Source organism: Triturus cristatus, chromosome 4_1 (genome assembly GCF_964204655.1).
Source record: "Triturus cristatus chromosome 4_1, aTriCri1.1, whole genome shotgun sequence".
NCBI lineage: Eukaryota > Metazoa > Chordata > Amphibia > Caudata > Salamandridae > Triturus > Triturus cristatus.
The window spans coordinates 60,574,322-60,595,374 of NC_140585.1; the positions used below are offsets into that span (position 1 = coordinate 60,574,322).

Below are 21,053 nucleotides of genomic sequence, written 5' to 3' on the forward strand. Positions count from 1 at the left end.
CCTATCTCATCGATATGGAGTCTCCCCGGAACCCCCTCCGGGTCCTCCACACCAACAGACTCAAACCCCACTTTGTGCGCTCGGAACTCAGCCTCCTGATGGCTACAGACAGTGGGGCGAAGAAGACTCCGAGCCTCTCCCTGATCTCCTGAAGACTCAGGAGAAAGATGGTTCCGTGGACGGGGTCCGGCTCTCCGAGGCCCTCACCCCAGAGCAGCGCCAAGGCTGCCGGGACCTCCGGCTGCAGTTTGCTACTTTGTTTTCCCTCACCCCAGGGGTCACCCCCTGGTGCTTGCACGACGTGGACACTGGGGACAGTCCCCCTATCAGACACCGGGCATACCGCATACCAGATCGGGTGCGGGCCTGCATCCAAGAGGAAGTGTCCAAGATGCTCACGCTCGGGGTCATCGAGCCCTCGGACAGCCCCTGGGCCAGCCCGGTCGTGCTGGTCCCCAAAGCTGCTGCCCCCGGCACCACTCCTGAACTCCAATTCTGCGTCGACTATCGGGGCTTGAATGCTGTCACCAGGACCGACGCTCATCCCATCCCCCGAGCGGATGAATTGATCGACCGCATGGGGGCTGCCCGCTACCTCAGCATCTTCGACCTGACAGCGGGCTACTGGCAGATCGGTCTCACACCCCGAGCCCAAGAACGGTCCGCCTTTTCGACCCCCGATGGCCACTACCACTTCAAAGTCATGCCCTTCGGCATGAAGAATGCCCCAGCTACTTTTCAGCGACTAGTGAACCAGGTCTTGGCGGGGCTCGAAGAGTTCAGCGCCGCCTACCTGGACGATATCGCTGTGTACAGCCGCCACTGGTTCGACCACCTCCACCACCTCCGAGAGGTCCTGCAGGCCCTCCAGCGGGCCGGCCTCACAATCAAGGCCGGCAAGTGTCAAATTGGTCAGGGGTCCGTGACCTACCTCGGACACCAGGTGGGAAGCGGTCTGGTGGCCCCTCTGCAACTCAAAATCGCTGCCATCCAGTCCTGGCAACCCCCAGTCACGCAGACCGAGGTCCGAGCCTTCTTGGGACTCACCGGCTACTACCGGCGGTTCGTGAGGGACTATGGCAGCATTGTGGGGCCCCTCACGGGTCTCACGTCCAAAAACCACCCGAAGAGGATTAACTGGACCCCCGACTGTCAAACGGCCTTCGAGAAGCTGAAAGCCGCCCTGTGCACTGCCCCTGTGCTCCAGGCCCCCGATTACAGTCGGGAATTCATTGTGCAAACGGACGCCTCCGACCACGGCATCGGGGCGGTTCTCTCCCAGCTGAACCCCGAGGGTCTTGACCAGCCGGTGGCCTTCATCAGCAGACGCCTCCTGGCCCGAGAACAGCGCTGGAGCACAATCGAGAGGGAGGCCTTCGCAGTGGTGTGGGCCCTCAAAAAGCTCCGGCCCTACCTCTTCGGTACCCACTTCCGGGTGCAAACCGATCATCGACCCCTGCAGTGGCTAATGCAGATGCGGGGTGAAAACCCAAAACTATTGCGCTGGTCCATCTCCCTGCAGGGGATGGACTTCACTGTGGAACATCGACCGGGCCAAGACCACGCCAACGCAGATGGCCTGTCACGCTTTTTCCGCCTCGACGAGGAGAGTCCCCAAGAGGATGGGTGACTCTCCCCGCCTTCAGCTGGGGGGGACGCATGTTGGACAGGCCACATGAAGGGCTTGCTCCCTCCCCGCATGACAGGACCCAAGCCCCGGACCCCCAGGTGTTACCCACAAAAGCAACCCGCACCCCGTCTCCCGACGGAACTCTTGCCCCCGGACATCCATGTATCATGGGGCCGAACCACTACCGGCTCCCCCGGCCGGATCAGCCGCCATCTTGGACACTGCACCACGAGGCCGCGTGGCCTCAGCTCGACCCTAACCCTGGGCCTGGCCAGGCCCCGACATCCCGGCACCACCATCCACCCAGGAGGTGAACGGACCACTCGGCAGGTCAATGGGAGAAAGAACTGTCGATGGCTCTCCCCCGCCAGGTGCCGATCGCCCTCCAGCTCCCCCGGGCGCTGGCTCCACCCCCCTGCTGGGTGTCTGGACTCCCTCATCCCGGACCTTCCGACCTCCAAGCGCGAGGGTCCGGACATCAAAGGGCGCCAGACCTATAACTAGGGCAGCTCCAGAGCAGGAAGGCAGTTGTATCCTGGAGTCGAGAGACACCGAGGGAACTCAGCCTTGACAGACTACCGGCGCTGCCGTAGCCCTGCCTTGTGAACTATCGTCCTGCCTGCTGGCGCTGCCGCGGCCTTCTACATCCTCCATCCTCGTCGGGACCTGCTGGCGCTGCCGCGGACCGTGTAACGACCACCTTCATCGGGACCTGCTGGCGCTGCCGCGGACCGTGTAATGACCACCTTCATCGGGACCTGCTGGCGCTGCCGCGGACCGTGTAACGACCACCTTCACCGGGACCTGCTGGCGCTGCCGCGGCCCGTCCAAAGCTAGAACATCGAGCTCGAGGATTGTGAGCTATCCATCAGACCATCTCAGCTACCAGATTGGTAACCAGACTGTCCCGCTACCCCCCTTTCCCAAACCAAGAGACTAGAATCGAGGGGACCCCTGAGTCCAGACCTCCTTGTACCATTCCATCGTACCTTAAGAAATCGCTTATAAAGAACGTTAAATCCTATCCTCGTGTGGTGTATATCTGTGGGGGGGAAGTTACGCATCTGTACGATCGCTGGAGACGGCTCTCCCCGGAGACCTCTCCCCTTGTCCTCGGCCGACCCTCCCGGTCCGTCTAACAACGTTTCAAGCCAATCATAATTTATCTACAACGCGCTGGGGGCATATATGTTTATAGCGCCATGCAACCTTGAGAAATAGACAAGCATTCAATAAAGTTATCTTTCCAATAACCTGTAAAAAAATCACAGAATAGATCTAAAGATTGGACGCATGATGCCATAGTCGTCGAGATCATGTGACTCCTACGTCCCCGACGTAACCGGAACTTCTCCCGTCTTAGGGTAGGAGCAGGACAGCAACTCGCTACCTACACAGCGAGAGTTGGAGAATGTCCAGGAAGTGTACCTACCTTGACGAAGTAAGGAGCTAAGGTTGGGGTTCCATGGGACAGAACATCTACAAGATGCGGAACTGGGTGTGCAGTTACACCGACAAAGTAAATACGTGATCACTTACTTTAATTATGACTATGTGTGGTGGTATACGCATGTATATCGTGAACTGGAGCATTTCCACTGTAATCCAGGCATTCTTTCAGCGGTCATGACCATTACCACTGTGTGAAATGACACTATGAGTAACTTATGAATTGATTGATTTTCCACATTTATACTGGGTGGGCAGTTACACCGATGAAGTAAATACGTGATCACTTACTTTAATTATGACTATGTGTGGTGGTATACGCATTTATATTGTGAACTGGAGCATTTCCACTCTAATCCAGGTATTCTTTCAGTGGTCATGACCCCTACGACTGTGTGAAATGGCACTATGAGTCGCTTCCAGATTTATTGATTTTCCCCATTTATACATATCAAATAATCATGCCTATTTATAACAGCATTATGTATATGTTTTATCTCCTTATAGAGTCTGACTACAGAAGTTCACTCTCAACCCCTCGCTAGTTCTAGCGATTCGCTTGGTGAAACTCGGTGAGTGAGATTTTCTTGCACAGCATTAGTGGGCGCATTTGATTGAAACGGATTTCGGTGATGGCAAAAGCGTTTTCCTGAGTGTTATGTGGCGTGGACACTGTTCCATGATAAATGCTTAGTCCAATTTGGATGCGATGCTTGAAATATTATACCAATAGGGTACTGTGAGCTTTGAGGTGGTGCGTGGATGAGGTGCAAAGAGGGAAGAAGCACCCAGGAGTTTGGATTTGGATTTTCCACTCCCTGATACTTTGTGGAGGATCAAATGGCAATCTAGTAAAAATTCTCTGTGTGCTTTTCCCACAGATCACGAAGTTTGCGTGAAATAGGGAACCCCATGTTGGAAGGAATGCATTCCATAGATACCTAAGCCAGGATCAGAGGGTACTATAATTTGGGATCCGGAGAGTCCTGATGAATGCTGGTGTGACCCGACAATGTGGTCATGATTTAAACGGCAGAAACATGTTGACTCCTTGGCAGTAAGGAGGGGTGAAGGAATCTTAATCTTCTCCTGTCACCACCATCCTTCACGTTTTAAAAACTAGCCAGATGACCCAGGAATAAAGTTTCGAGTGGGTACACATCCAAGCTAGTTTTAACTTTCACTAGTTGGACTTTTCTTCGGTGATCCCAAATTGTTATTGTTTGTATTGTTTTCCCCTCCCCTTTGCTGTACCGCATGCATTGGTCTGTGCAGGGGTGTTAGTAAACAAGCCCAATGAAGAAGCAAGTAACAATTTTGTGAGGGCAGTTTTTTCTCACTGAGCACGTGCCACCTTTTATTATCCACTTTCCCACTCCTTTGTGTGTGTTGCATTCATAAATTGGGGAGGTCAGAGTAGGGATGTCACCTCTACCCCTTCAGATATTGTGTTAAAGTGAGTGCTGTCTCCATCAGTGTGTGTGTACAGTGGCATATGACCATGAATCATGCAGGGGTGGTGTTCATTGCACCACAGGCCCAGGAGTCCACGGCGAGTTGTTGCAGGCTGGCCATGCAGGGGGTCCGTCTGTTGCAGCAGCACCAGTGTTCTGTTGTAGAAGTAAGTACCTGAGAGCGAGCCAGCATTCATCCGTCTTCATGTAAACTTTTGCCATATGTTATGTTATGTTATGGGGTATTTATTAAGCGTGCAGCTACTCCAAGGAGTGTCCCAGCGCTGATTTAACCCCGACACAGATAGCAAAACTAGTTATTTGCTTTTAAAAGACTATCCATACATAGCTAGCAAGGGGTAAACAGACAGAATATTGAGTTTTTATTTTCAACCTACAATATTATCGAGTTTTACATATCGAGGTACAAGAATTTCGACATCAAGAATATCGTGGTAGAGAATATCGACAGTAAGGTAAGAAAAATAGTTTTTTATTATCGAAGACAGTAATATCATTGTTAATAATAACGATATTTATATAAGTATTTTCGATATTTTAGTATGTTTGTTAAAAGTATGTGATGTCATTTTTTTCTATATGTATAGCAATTTTTTTAATGTAGGTGTTGAATTTTTAGCAATAATAAATGTATGTTAATTAATTTTTGTGTATGTTAGCTCTGTAGCGGGTTGTGGGTTATAGCAGAATAGGGTGGGAAGTAATTTAATTATAATAAAGTATTTTTTATTTATTTATTAGGATTTATAATTAATTTATTAGTAATACATTATTAATTGGTAATAATTATTATTAATTAATAGATACTTTTATTAATCGTGGGTTTTTTTTAGGAGCGAGTTGTGGGCTTATAAGGGAATAGGGTGGGAAGTAATTTAATTATAATAAAGACGTTTTTTAATTTGTACTTATGGTTATTATTTTTGTTAATTATATTATTTATTTGTTTTTATTAGCGGGTTGTGGTTTTATAGGGGAATAGGGAGGGAAGTAATTTAGTTATAGTAAAGTAATTATGAATGTTTATGTATTAGTATTTTTTATTAATTTATTAATAATTAATTATTAATGGGTTATTCACTCGTAATAATTTTTACATTGATAATTATGTTAATAGTGTTATTTTGTTAAGAAGTGGGCTGTATGATTATATGGGAATAGGGTGGGAAGTAATTTAATTAAAATAAAGTAATTAATATTTTTTATTTATTACTATTTATTTTATATTTCTATTTATAGTGTTGTTTGTGGTAATTTATTTAATATTATTTAATTATTCATTGTGTGAAAATTATAATTATGTAAATGGTAAATATGTTAAATCTGTAAAAATTTGTATGAGTTGTTTGTGCGTTTATAGGGGAATGTGGTGTGAAGTAATTTAATTCAAAATTATTAATGAATATTTTTTTGAAAATAATAATTTTATTTTAAAGATAGTTAAGTTGTTTGTAAAATGTTGTTTTTACATTTTTATAAAATAATGTAATAATGTAGGTATTTTGGGGCCTATTAGGATGGCGGTCAGACATTCTCCCCTACCGCCATGGAAGCGGGAAAAGAATGCACCCAAGGACCGTGGCATACCCGCGGCCCAATTAGGATGCTCCGCAATCGAAATCCGACTGCGGTGGTCGGATTCTGGCGATTAACATTGCAGTGGTTGCTGCTATCAGGAGCACCGCCGCGGTGTGAAAAGGAGCATGTCATGCATGTCACTGCACTGTGTGACAGGCACTGCACAGTGCCTTCCACCTGGTGCAGGTACCTGATGGTACCCCCCAGTGCACCCACAGACCCCCCAAACACAATGGGGGCCCACAATGGGCCCCAGGAGACCTTCTCCGCATGCCTTTCCATGGCGGTTCCTCCGCCGCGGAAAGGCTGGCTACTGCCGGCATCATAATCATGCCGGCGGAGCCTGGCCATGCACCGGCATCATTGTAGCGGTCCAGTTCCGCTCGCTAGGCATGCGTGCGGACTGGTACCGGCGGAAAAGTGGCAGGCGGAGATTCTCACTGCTGCGGTCGTCACCGACATGCTAATGGGACCGGCAGTTTTTAGGGTTGTGATCGCGGGCGGATGTCCACGCGCAGCCATCCGTCCGCCATCCTAATAGACCCCTTAATTTTTATTAATTTTAAATATTTCATTATTTTTGTATGTTTTGGAATTTAGTAATATTTTTATATAGTTTTGTTAGTAATTAATAATTTTTGTAAGGTAGGTGCTATTTTTTTATTTATTTAATTTATCGGAAATTTTAATTTGAACCCTCTGCTATCCAACACTTTCCCTAGTGTTGCACTCACTGGAGTGAGAATAGTAATTTTTACACCTCTGCTTTCCAATACTTTCCCTACTGTTGCACTCACTGGAGTGGAAATCGTAAATTATTACCCTCCGCTATCTAACACTTTCCCTACTCTTGCACTCTGTTGAATAGGAATTTTTACTCCTCCGCTATCCAACACTTTCCCTACTGTTGCACTGACTGGAGTGGGAATAGTAATTTTTACCACTACGCTATCCAACACTTTCCCTACTGTTGTACTTACTGGAGTGGGAATAGTAAATTATTGCCTTCCGCTATCGAATACTTTCCCTACTCTTGCACTCTGTTGAGTAGGAATAGTAAACTTTAAACTTTGCTATCTAACACTTTCCCTACTGTTCCATTTTTTAGAGTAGGAATAGTAGTTTTATTTATTCCACTATCCAATATTATCCCTACTGTTGCACTTTCTGGAAGGGGAATGGTAATTTTATCCCCTCGGCTATCCGATATTTTATCTACTGTTTAACTTATTGTAGTGTAAAATGTATTTTAAAAACGCGTAATAGCGTAATGGCGACGACAGAGGAATAAAAGATCTTTTTGCACTTACTTCTTGGGTCCGTGTCCATCTCTCAGGAGAACCGTTTTTCCAGTTGGCGGAGGAATGCATAGGATATATATATATATATATATATATATATATATATATATATATATATATATATATGTATATATATATATATATTCATCTGTGGCCCTCTGTCCCGGTTATCAGGCGCTCTTTGGCGGTGCAACAAGGTACGGCAGAGCCTCGCCGTTACGTATTTTTTAAGCTTTTGGATTCCTTACGCACTCGCAGTTATCCGATCATAAATTTACTCCACTCCGTCTTGCTTTTCCATAGATGTTTTATTTCAAGCAGCCAGCAACCCCTACGCGTTTCGGTCTCCGCCGAGACCTTGCTCACGGGGAACAACAAACAAAGCGCGCCATTGCTGTATTTTTAAAACAGGTTGACATCATTTCCTGTAACTTTTCACTTTGCATTGTGGTATCTGTCGTTTTTTAAAAGTTTTTTAAAATAGCATTTATCATTATTAATGCATATATAGTCTATTTTTTTCAATTATATCCAATATTTTCAAGTTTATACATGTTGAACAGAAAGAGACATTATTGCATTAAGTCATTAAAGGGCCAACTTTTTTATGTCACGCAACTTATCACTGGCCATCGCGGTCCAGCCCTCCAGTGGGCTAAAATGGCAAACCACAATTCATAATATTGCATCCATGTTGCTAATCAATTACGCCATATATAATTATATACTAATCCCTCCAATCGGTCATAGGTGACCATTTTATATGTGCTTATACTCCTATTTTGCAATTTTCTACTCTGTCAGTTCAACAAATCTCAAAATCTCATCTCAATTCAACATTCGTTATAACGATATGGTTTTTAAGAATAAGAACAATGTATAAAAACATCAAAGGAAAGCCAATACGAGCAATCATTCTTGTATAATCCTTAAGTCTCAATTCTAAAGGGTTTGTTTCAACCAGTCTGTATATAGTTCATTATCTGAGAGTCCGGGTCATTAAGTCATTATAAGTGTGAGTGTAATTCTTCGTCTTGATTTAATCCCATCGGGGTCAGTGTACGAAAGTTAATGATATGTTTGGATTCTTTCTGTCGTAGAATCTTTTCTCTATCACCGCCCATTACATTCATTTCCACTTGCTCAATTACGTAAAATTTTAGCTCCTTCCAGTTACTACCATGTGCCTTTTCCATATGCTTAGCAATGGAAATGCTTCTGTCAATGTTGGTCGTAGCTCTTACATGTTCCAATATACGTTTTTTTAACTCGCAAATGGTGCTTCCAATGTATTTTAACGGGCATGGGCATTCCACTGTGTAAATCACAAATGGACTTTTACATGTGATCAATTGATTTATTTTCCACATCTTTTTGTTGAACATTTCAATTTCTTTCATATTTCTTGCGATTGTGCAAACTTTACAGTGTGTACACTTGAAAAAAACCATTGTTTTTAGCCAATTTTTTGGTCGTGTATTTTCAAAGTGGCTGTGTACCTGTTGGTCCTTTAAGTTATTTGCCCTTCGATATGTCACCTTAGGCGAGTCTCCCACTATCCTTGCCACTGTGGGATCCAGTTGTAGTATATTCCAATTTTTACGTAATATCATATTGATCTGTTTATTTTCTGTGGAAAATGTTATTATCAGACGAATCTCTTGATTACTTTCCTCTTGTTGTTTTTGTTGTTCACTTTTGATTTTCATCAATTCAGTTCGTGTTAATTTTTCTGTTTTTTGGTGGCAGGCATCAATCACTTTAGTATTGTATTTGCGTTTCTTGAATCTTATACTTGCCATTTTACAGTTTTTCTCCCATTCGGTCTCCTGCGAGCAGATTCTCCGAATCCTCAGGAATTCTCCGAATGGAATATTATTAATGGTACTGGGTAGGTGAAAACTTTCAGGATTTAAGATAGCATTCGTGGCAGTGCTTTTGTGGTGCAATGTGCTGTGGACTTGATTTTCATAAACATAGATTTCCGTATCTAAAAATATCGTTCGCTCTTCACTTATATTGTAGGTGAATTTGAGATTTGAGTCTGTGTTGTTTAAGATTTCAAAGTATTTAGCGAAATCCTCCTGGCTTCCATCCCATATGATAAATAAATCGTCAATGTAGCGTAGCCACATAACAATTTTATTGACGAAATAATCATATTTAACACTCCAAGCTTGATTACGCTCCCACCATCCCATGGTGAGACATGCGTAACTGGGGCTAAATGCAAATCCCATCGCGGTGCCATTTACTTGTCTGTAGATTTCTTCTCCAAACATAAATATGTTTTCTGTCAGGCATGTTCTTATCATTTCTAATAGCATTTGATTGTGATTGAAAAATTGAATGTTACATTCTTTTAGGAAAAATTCGCAAGCAGTCAAACCAATATCATTGTTAATATTCGTGTAGAGTGATACTACATCCATCGATATCAATTTATATGATGCTGCCCATGGGATTTCCTGTATGTGGCGTAATAAGTCGCCCGTATCTTGTAAATATGATGTTAGTTTTTTTACGTATGGTAGCAGGTAGATATCCACATAGTTTGCAATGGGTTCCAAAAGGGCACCTTTTGCCGAGATTATTGGTCTACCCGGCGGCTTGGTAGGGTGTTTATGAATCTTTGGGAGAAAATATATAGTTGCTGTTTTAGGATGTTCTGTAGTTAGATATTTCGCCTCCTCTTCATCTAATAGATTTTTACCTTTCCACAACATTATTTTTTGATCCAGCTCCCATTTGTACTTTTTCGTTGGATTTTCCTTGAGTCTTTCATAAAAACCTCTGTTTCTTAGTTGTGATTAAAATCAAAAGTGAACAACAAAAACAACAAGAGGAAAGTAATCAAGAGATTCGTCTGATAACAACATTTTCCACAGAAAATAAACAGATCAATATGATATTACGTAAAAATTGGAATATACTACAACTGGATCCCACAGTGGCAAGGATAGTGGGAGACTCGCCTAAGGTGACATATCGAAGGGCAAATAACTTAAAGGACCAACTGGTACACAGCCACTTTGAAAATACACGACCAAAAAATTGGCTAAAAACGACATTTTTTTTAAGTGTACACACTGTAAAGTTTGCACAATCGCAAGAAATGTGAAAGAAATTGAAATGTTCAACAAAAAGATGTGGAAAATAAATCAATTGCTCACATGTAAAAGTCAATTTGTGATTTACACAGTGGAATGCCCATGCCCGTTAAAATACATTGGAAGCACCATTTGCGAGTTAAAAAAATGTATATTGGAACATGTAAGAGCTACGACCAACATTGACAGAAGCAATGCCATTGCTAAGCATATGGAAAAGGCACATGGTAGTAACTGTACATGGCCATTGCTACTCAAGTTCCATCACATGCCTGACACAGCTGTATCATCCCTCTCCACATTTGTGCTATAACAATGACATACGTACAATTATACTTAGGGTATGTCGCAAGCTTGGAGCAGGTGTGGTGGCAATTTTTCCTTCGCACTGTGCGTCACATTGGTGTGTCTGTGCAGCATGGTCACAGTCCGGTATGCCTGAGATCTAATGTGAGATACTATTTGGCTGTCTATGTTCCTAGTTCACATCTCATTTCATGCAAGTCATGGTGTTACCGTAACTAATGATGTTGGTGCTGAGTTTTGTCAGTGTCTTTTATCTTGTCTATTTCCTCCATGGTGAGAGGGATTGGGCACAGCAGCTCTCTTGCTTTCCCATGCTCATGACAGTGATGGCCAGAGGTGTGTGTGTTGCAATTCTGCTGCTGTGAGTTGCATGCCTCCTCCAATGCAGTCCAGGTTAGTCATTGTGTTTGGAGTGTCTATGATAGTGAGTGATGTGTTGTGTGAATGATGCGTACAACGCAGAACAATGTGGGATTGAAATGCAGCTCACAACTGAACCTTTTGGGAATGACACCATGCTACAGTGTCAGCCATATGGGTGTGTCCATTCTAGTCACTGTCCGGTGTCCACTCTCACTAATGTACAGGTGACAATGTGTGTGCTTGGTGCTATGTAATATGTCTGCATCTCCCCAATTGTCATCTACGAGACACACCTTCACAGGCAGGTCAGGGGACACTGCATCTCCAGACAGTGGGAGGATACCTACAGTTCCAATGGCTGTGAGTGTAAATGTGTTTGAGTTGGCCAGTGCGTAGGTGTGACTTGCAGCCAATTCATACATCATGACCATTTGTCAGCCATCTTGCCAAGGCATTTACTTTTGGATTGACTGGCTCAAAGGGTGCTATTTGTTCTGGCTGAGAAGGTGTGTTTTGAGGCAGCCTTGATGGCATTTGGAGTCATTGCAGGACCTCCTTCACCCACAGAGGCCAGGTAATCCCCCATGTGGCGTGCTTCCATTGCAGGGAGTCACGATTTACATTCAGGCTGTCAGGCAGTAGTGTCCTGTTGTTAGTTTGAGCCCAAGTCCCAGCTGGGCCTTGTGCTCACCACAGCAGGGCCTAGTGTCAGCCATCTTGGCAGTACTTTTCCACTCTCGGTGAGCTGAGCATGGTTCAGTGTGAGCTTGCTGGGACATGTGGGTGGGGGACTGTTGGCTGTGACTGCAACTCCCATCATGCTTTTGGCTACACTCAGCTTCCCAGCATACCCAACCTTCCTTCCTGGGACTCTGCTTCCCTGTGAGTGATTGAAACAGCAATGGCAAGATGACTGGCAGTGGTGTCCTGTTGTTTGTTTGGGCACAATTCTCAGCAGGGCCTTGTGCTCCCCCCAACAGAGCCCATTGTCAGAGATCTTGGAAGTGACTTTTCACTCACTCTCTTGTAGAGCATAATCTAAGGTGTGTGTTTTGGTGTTGGTGGGAGGTGTGTGTGTGACAGGGGCTGCTGGTAGATGTACTCAGGGCTGGCGGTCCTCCTCCACCCAGTCCAGATATCCCACATGCTTCCATTGCGGGGAGTGTAAGTTACCTTTCAGGCTGTCAGGCATTGGTGTACTGTTGTTTGTTTGAGCCCAAGTCCCAGCAGGGTCTTGTGCTCCCCACAGCAGGGCACAGTGTCAGCCATCTTGGCAGTACTTTTGCACTCCCTGTGAGCTGGGCATGGTTCAGTGTGAGCTTGCTGGGTGAGGGACTGTTGGCTGTGATTGCAACTCCCATAATGCTTTTGGCTACACCCACCTTCCCACAATACCTGACCTAGCTTCTTTTTGACTCTGCTTCCCTGTGAGTGGGTCAGGCAGCAATGGCAAGATGACTGACAGTGGTGTCCTCTTGTTTGTTTGGGCTCAAGTCCCTGCAGGGCCTTGTGCTCCCCACAGCAGAGCCCATTCTCAGCTATCTTGTCAGCTTTTATCAACTCCCTGTGAGATGTGCATGGTTTGGGGTGGAGCTTGTGGGGCCATGTGTGAGGGGGGCTGTTGGCTGTGACTGCAACTCCCATCATGCTTTCTGCTACATGCACATTCCCAGCAGCCCAACCTTCCTTTATTTTGACTCAGTTTCCCTGTGAGGTAGTGTGACAGTGGTGGCAAAATTGATGACAGTGTTTGTTGGTGATTTATGGTAATGCCTTGCAGTATTTGTTATTAGGTTTGTACATGTTATGACGTAGTTCCATATTACTGTGGGATGGCAGGTATTGTGTTTGTGTAACTGGCGTGCACGTCACAGGATACTTGCCTTTCTGTTGCTATGGCTTTGCTGGCAGTACTTGGTTTCACAGTTCCCTTGACAGTGATATATGTGTATTGTCGCACGATATTGAGTATACTGGTTGTGTACTCACCAGGCTCTGGTATTCCTGATAATCCATGGATGCTCTCCGGTGGTAGGATGGCCCGCAACTTCTCCTCCCAGGACCTGAAGTGTGTTGGTTTTGCAGGAGGGCTGCCGCCAGTCTGCTTGCTCAAGGTATGCTCCCTGTCGATGAGCTTCTTGACCATCCTGCAAACATCATAGTACCTGTTCTGTATATCGTCCTTTGTGCGCAGACAGGGTGCTTGTGCTTTAACCTTGTTGACAATCCTCTCCCACATCTTTGTTTTCTTTGACATGGGTGTCTGTTGGACCATCGTGCCAAACAACTGTGGCTCTACTCTGAGTATTTCGCCAATCATGACTTCCAACTCACTATCTGTGAACTTTGGATTCTTCTTGGGGGCGTGGTGCTGGGTGGTTGTGGGCATTGATGTGTGCGTGAGGGTGTGAGTGAGTGTGGTGGGTGTGAGTTTGTCAGTGAATATGGGATTTAGTTTTTGAGTGGTGCAAATGGTGTAGTTGTTGTGTGGTGTGTGAGTTGTGGTGTGTCTCTGCAGTGTGGTGTTGTTGTTTGCTGTCCTATGTCTGTAAAGGATCATGGTAGGGATTTCCAGCCTTTTTTGTAGGTGGCGTTGAGGGTGTGTCTTTGTTTCTTTATTTTTTTTCTTTTCATTTATTGGCTTTGTCATTGCTTTTTTGGTCCTTTTTTATCTTATTTCCTTTGGTTTTGTTGGGCATGATGGAGACGTTCTTTGACCGGGTCGGACGCTGCGAGTGGCTCGCACGGGGTCTGTCACACTGACATTCTGCTGTGTTTCTACGTTGGCGTACGCGGACGCAAAGGGGTCTATTGACTGCTAGTCACTGTTTTCTATATGTCTCGGTCTTCCGGATCGTACTCCGTGCGAGTCGGTCTCGTTTCACACGTATTGCATCGTACTACGCGGGTCGTGCAGCACAGGTACGTTTCGGTCGTGCCCATTCCTGATGCCTGTCGGTCGGTATGATTCCCGGTCAGTATACGGGCGAATGAATGATTTCTGAACGGTTCGGTCGTGCGGCTTGTGTTCCGTACGGGTGGGTTGTAATTCACACACGTTGCATCCAACTGCGAGGGTCGTACGGCGCTGGTCTGTGTCGGTCGGTGTCCTTTCACGGTCTGTGTCAGTCAGTACATTTTGCGACCGGAATCGGACCCTTAGAGGGGTGACCCCCAGCCAGAAACAACTTTCCTCCCGAAGGAAATCTGAATATTACATTCACGTTTCAAGCCAATCATAATTTATCTACAACGCGCTGGGGGCATATATGTTTATAGCGCCATGCAACCTTGAGAAATAGACAAGCATTCAATAAAGTTATCTTTCCAATAACCTGTAAAAAAATCACAGAATAGATCTGAAGATCGGAGCGCATGATGCCATAGTCGTCGAGATCATGTGACTCCTACGTCTCCGACGTAACCGGAACTTCTCCCGTCTTAGGGTAGGAGCAGGACAGCAACTCACCACCTACACAGCGAGAGTTGGAGAATGTCCAGGAAGTGTACCTACCTTGACGAAGTAAGGAGCTAAGGTTGGGGTTCCATGGGACAGAACATCTACAAGATGTGGACATAGATTACGGAACTGGGTGTGCAGTTACACCGACAAAGTAAATACGTGATCACTTACTTTAATTATGACTATGTGTGGTGGTATACGCATGTATATCGTGAACTGGAGCATTTCCACTGTAATCCAGGCATTCTTTCAGCGGTCATGACTGTTACCACAGTGTGAAATGACACTATGAGTAACTTATGAATTGATTGATTTTCCACATTTATACTGGGTGGGCAGTTACACCGACGAAGTAAATACGTGATCACTTACTTTAATTATGACTATGTGTGGTGGTATACGCATTTATATTGTGAACTGGAGCATATCCACTCTAATCCAGGTATTCTTTCAGTGGTCATGACCCCTACGACTGTGTGAAATGGCACTATGAGTCGCTTCCAGATTTATTGATTTTCCCCATTTATACATATCAAATAATCATGCCTATTTATAACAGCATTATGTATATGTTTTATCTCCTTATAGAGTCTGACTACAGAAGTTCACTCTCAACCCATCGCTAGTTCTAGCGATTCGCTTGGTGAAACTCGGTGAGTGAGATTTTCTTGCACAGCATTAGTGGGCGCATTTGATTGAAACGGATTTCGGTGATGGCAAAAGCGTTTTCCTGAGTGTTATGTGGCGTGGACACTGTTCCATGATAAATGCTTAGTCCGATTTGGATGCGATGCTTGAAATATTATACCAATAGGGTACTGTGAGCTTTGAGGTGGTGCGTGGATGAGGTGCAAAGAGGGAAGAAGCACCCAGGAGTTTGGATTTGGATTTTCCACTCCCTGATACTTTGTGGAGGATCAAATGGCAATCTAGTAAAAATTCTCGGTGTGCTTTTCCCACAGATCACGAAGTTCGCGTGAAATAGGGAACCCCATGTTGGAAGGAATGCATTCCATAGATACCTAAGCCAGGATCAGAGGGTACTATAATTTGGGATCCGGAGAGTCCTGATGAATGCTGGTGTGACCCGAAAATGTGGTCATGATTTAAACGGCAGAAACATGTTGACTCCTTGGCAGTAAGGAGGGGTGAAGGAATCTTAATTTTCTCCTGTCACCACCATCCTTCACGTTTTAAAAACTAGCCAGATGACCCAGGAATAAAGTTTCGAGTGGGTACACATCCAAGCTAGTTTTAACTTTCACTAGTTGGACTTTTCTTCGGTGATCCCAAATTTTTATTGTTTGTATTGTTTTCCCCTCCCCTTTGCTCTACCGCATGCATTGGTCTGTGCAGGGGTGTTAGTAAACAAGCCCAATGAAGAAGCAAGTAACAATTTTGTGAGGGCAGTTTTTTCTCACTGAGCACGTGCCACCTTTTATTATCCACTTTCCCACTCCTTTGTGTGTGTTGCATTCATAAATTGGGGAGGTCAGAGTAGGGATGTCACCTCTCCCCCTTCAGATATTGTGTTAAAGTGAGTGCTGTCTCCATCAGTGTGTGTACAGTGGCATATGACCATGAATCATGCAGGGGTGGTGTTCATTGCACCACAGGCCCAGGAGTCCACGGCGAGTTGTTGCAGGCTGGCCATGCAGGGGGTCCGTCTGTTGCAGCAGCACCAGTGTTCCGTTGTAGAAGTAAGTACCTGAGAGCGAGCCAGCATTCATCCGTCTTCATGTAAACTTGTGCCATATGTTATGTTATGTTGTGGGATATTTATTAAAGCGCGCAGCTACTCCAAGGAGTGTCCCGGCGCTGATTTAACCCCGACACAGATAGCAAAATTAGTTATTTGCTTTTAAAAGACTATCCATACATAGCTAGCAAGGGGTAAACAGACAGAATATTGAGTTTTTATTTTCAACCTACAAAATTATCGAGTTTTACATATCGAGGTACAAGAATTTCGACATCAAGAATATCGTGGTACAGAATATCGACAGTAAGGTAAGAAAAATAGTTTTTTTTATTATCGAAGACAGTAATATCGTTGTTAATAATAACGATATTTATATAAGTGTTTTCGATATTTTAGTATGTTTGTTAAAAGTATGTGATGTAATCTTTTTCTATAAGTATAGCAATTTTTTTAATGTAGGTGTTGAATTTTTAGCAATAATAAATGTATGTTAATTAATTTTTGTGTATGTTAGCTCTGTAGCGGGTAGTGGGTTATAGCAAAATAGGGTGGGAAGTAAATTAATTATAATAAAGTCTTTTTTATTTATTTATTAGGATTTATAATTAATTTATTAGTAATACATTATTAATTGGTAATAATTATTATTAATTAATAGATACTTTTATTAATCGTGGGTTTTTTTTAGGAGCGAGTTGTGGGCTTATAAGGGAATAGGGTGGGAAGTAATTTAATTATAATAAAGACGTTTTTTAATTTGTACTTATGGTTATTAATTTTATTAATTGTTAATTATATTATTTATTTGTTTTTATTAGCGGGTTGTGGTTTTATAGGGGAATAGGGAGGGAAGTAATTTAATTATAGTAAAGTAATTATGAATGTTTATGTATTAGTATTTTTTATTAATTTATTAATAATTAATTATTAATGGGTTATTCACTCGTAATAATTTTTACATTGATAATTATGTTAATAGTGTTATTTTGTTAAGAAGTGGGCTGTATGATTATATGGGAATAGGGTGGGAAGTAATTTAATTAAAATAAAGTAATTCATATTTTTTATTTATTACTATTTATTTTATATTTCTATTTATAGTGTTGTTTGTGGTAATTTATTTAATATTATTTAATTATTCATTGTTTGAAAATTATAATTATGTAAATGGTAAATATGTTAAATCTGTAAAAATGTGTATGAGTTGTTTGTGCGTTTATAGGGGAATGTGGTGTGAAGTAATTTAATTCAAAATTATTAATGAATATTTTTTTGAGAATAATAATTTTATTTTAAAGATAGTTGTTTGTAAAATGTTGTTTTTACATTTTTATAAAATAATGTAATAATGTAGGTATTTTGGGGCCTATTAGGATGGCGGTCAGACATTCTCCCCTACCGCCATGGTAGCGGGAAAAGAATGCCCCCAAGGACTGTGGCATACCCGCGGTCCAATTAGGATGCTCTGCATTCGAAATCCGACTTCGGTGGTCGGATTCTTATGATTAACATTGCAGTGGTTGCTGCTGTCAGGAGCACCGCCGCGGTGTGAAAAGGAGCATGTCATGCATGTCACTGCACTGTGTGACAGGCACTGCACAGTGCCTGCCACCTGGTGCAGGGACCTGATGGTACCCCCCAGTGCACCCACACACCCCCCAAACACATTGGGGGCCCGCAATGGGCCCCAGGAGACCTTCTCCGCATGCCTTTCCATGGCGGTTCCTCCGCCGCGGAAAGGCTGGCTACTGCCGGCATCATTATCATGCCGGCGGAGCCTGGCAATGCACCGGCATCATTGTAGCAGTCCAGTTCCGCTCGCTAGGCATGCGTGCGGACTGGTACCGCCGGAAAAGTGGCGGGCGGATATTCTCACTGCTGCGGTCATCACCGACATGCTAATGGGACCGGCAGTTTTTAGGGTTGCGATCGCGGGCGGATGTCCACGCGCAGCCATCCGTCCGCCATCCTAATAGACCCCTTAATTTTTTATTAATTTTAAATATTTCATTATTTTTGTATGTTTTGGAATTTAGTAATATTTTTATATAGTTTTGTTTGTAATTAATAATTTTTGTAAGGTAGGTGCTATTTTTTTATTTATTTAATGTTTTGGAAATTTTAATTTGAACCCTCTGCTATCCAACACTTTCCCTACTCTTGCACTCTGTTGAATAGGAATAGGAATTTTTACTCCTCCGCTATCCAACACTTTCCCTACTTTTGCACTGACTGGAGTGGGAATAGTAATTTTTACCCCTACGCTATCCAACACTTTCCCTACTGTTGCACTGACTGGAGTGGGAATAGTAATTTTTACCCCTACGCTATCCAACACTTTCCCTACTGTTGTACTTACTGGAGTGGGAATAGTAAATTATTGCCTTCCGCTATCGAATACTTTCCCTACTCTTGCACTCTGTTGAGTAGGAATAGTAAACTTTAAACTTCGCTATCTAACACTTTCCCTACTGTTCCATTTTTTAGAGTAGGAATAGTAATTTTATTTATTCCACTATCCAATATTATCCCTACTGTTGCACTTTCTGGAAGGGGAATGGTAATTTTATCCCCTCGGCTATCCGATATTTTATCTACTGTTTAACTTATTGTAGTGTAAAATGTATTTTAAAAACGCGTAATGGCGTAATGGCGACGACAGAGGAATAAAAGATCTTTTTGCACTTACTTCTTGGGTCCGTGTCCATCTCTCAGGAGAACCGTTTTTCCAGTTGGCGGAGGAATGCTTAGGATATATATATATATATATTCACTGAAAAAACCATAGGTTTCACACATGTTATAGTTAGCTGTACATTTTACTGATAAAAAACCAATGAAATTCCCCCGTTATAGTTACTGTAGGCAACTATAACTCACGCGACCGCAATCCTCTGCTGATGCTAATACTGTATTTAGACACTTATTTGCCCATGTCTTCTTCCATTAAATTTTAGCTATACATATATTACAAATATTTTTTTTTCATAAAGACACATATGTCATCAGCAGAGGATTACGGTCGCGTGAGTTATAGTTGCCTACAGTAACTATAACGGGGGAATTTCATTGGTTTTTTATCAGTAAAATGTACAGCTAACTATAACATGTGTGAAACCTATGGTTTTTTCAGTGAATTTGCAAGGTTTTTTAAATGCTAATTCCTAACTATAACGTGTGTGAAACCTATGGTTTTTTCAGTGAATTTGTACGGTTTTTTAAATGCTAAGTTACTTTGCGCCATTCGTGGCGTGCGCGCCCACTTAACGCAGTTCGTTCCGTGCACGCACGGTGCGCTTCGCGCACCGTGCGCGCACAGTGAGCACGCGGTGCGCTTCGCGCACCGCGCGCCCACTTTACGCAGTTAGTGCTGTGCACGCACGGTGGGCACGCGGTGCGCTACGCGCACCGCGTGCCCACGTTACGCTAGATGGGCCATGTACGCACGATGCGCTTCGCGCACCGTGCGCACATGGAGGACATATTATGCGCTTCCTTGTGATAGGTAATCTGTTGAAATTTTTTTGGGAAATGCTGTGCTCTTATATGCCATGCACAAATGGTGGCCTTCGGCCACCATTTGCACACGGGGTAGAGAGAGTGTGGATTTTTTTTTTTTAGTTTTTTTACCGTACGCGTACTTTTATTTTCTGTGGAAAATGTTGTTATCAGACGAATCTCTTGATTACTTTCCTCTTGTTGTTTTTGTTGTTCACTTTTGATTTTAATCAATTCAGTTTGTGTTAATTTTTCTGTTTTTTGGCGGCAGGCATCAATCACTTTAGTATTGTATTTGCGTTTCTTGAATCTTAGACTTGCCATTTTACTGTTTTTCTCCCATTCGGTCTCCTGCGAGCAGATTCTCCGAATCCTCAGGAATTCTCCAAATTGAATATTATTAATGGTACTGGGTTGGTGAAAACTTTCAGCATATAAGATTGCATTCCTGGCAGTGCTTTTGCGGTGCAATATGGTGTGGACTTGATTTTCATAAAGATAGATTTCCGTATCTAAAAATATTGTTCGCTCTTCACTTATATTGTAGGTGAATTTGAGATGTGAGTCTGTGTTGTTTAAGATTTCAAAGTATTTAGCGAAATCCTGCTGGCTTCCATCCCATATGATAAATAAATCGTCAATGTAGCGTAGCCACATAACGATTTTATTGACGAAATAATCATATTTAACACTCCAAGCTTGATTACGCTCCCACCATCCCATGGTGAGACATGCGTAACTGGGACTAAATGCAAATCCCATTGCGGTGCCATTTACTTGTCTGTAGATTTCTTCTCCAAACATAAATATGTTTTCTGTCAGGCATGTTCTTATCATTTCTAATAGCATTTGATTGTGATTGAAAAATTGAATGTTACGTTCTTTTAGGAAAAATTTGCAAGCAGTCAAACCAATATCATTGTTAATATTCGTGTAGAGTGATACTACATCCATCGATATCAATTTATATGATGCTGCCCATGGGATTTCCTGTATGTGGCGTAATAAGTCGCCCGTATCTTGTAAATATGATGTTAGTTTTTTTACGTATGGTAGCAGGTAGATATCCACATAGTTTGCAATGGGTTCCAAAAGGGCACCTTTTGCCGAGATTATTGGTCTACCCGGCGGCTTAGTAGGGTGTTTATGAATCTTTGGGAGAAAATATATAGTTGCTG

At 43.3% G+C, this 21,053-nt stretch overlaps 1 protein-coding gene across 1 annotated transcript in view; it reads right to left on the reverse strand.

Moving 5' to 3' along the window:
• LOC146839508 (uncharacterized) overlaps positions 1-20,532 on the reverse strand; it is a 151,486-nt gene extending 130,954 nt beyond the window's left edge. Inside the window, exon 1 of the mRNA XM_085650811.1 lies at positions 20,067-20,532. Within this exon, the coding sequence (XP_085506937.1) occupies positions 20,067-20,532 (466 nt within the window). The remainder of the gene's footprint in view (positions 1-20,066) is intronic.
• Positions 20,533-21,053: the final 521 nt, after the last annotated feature.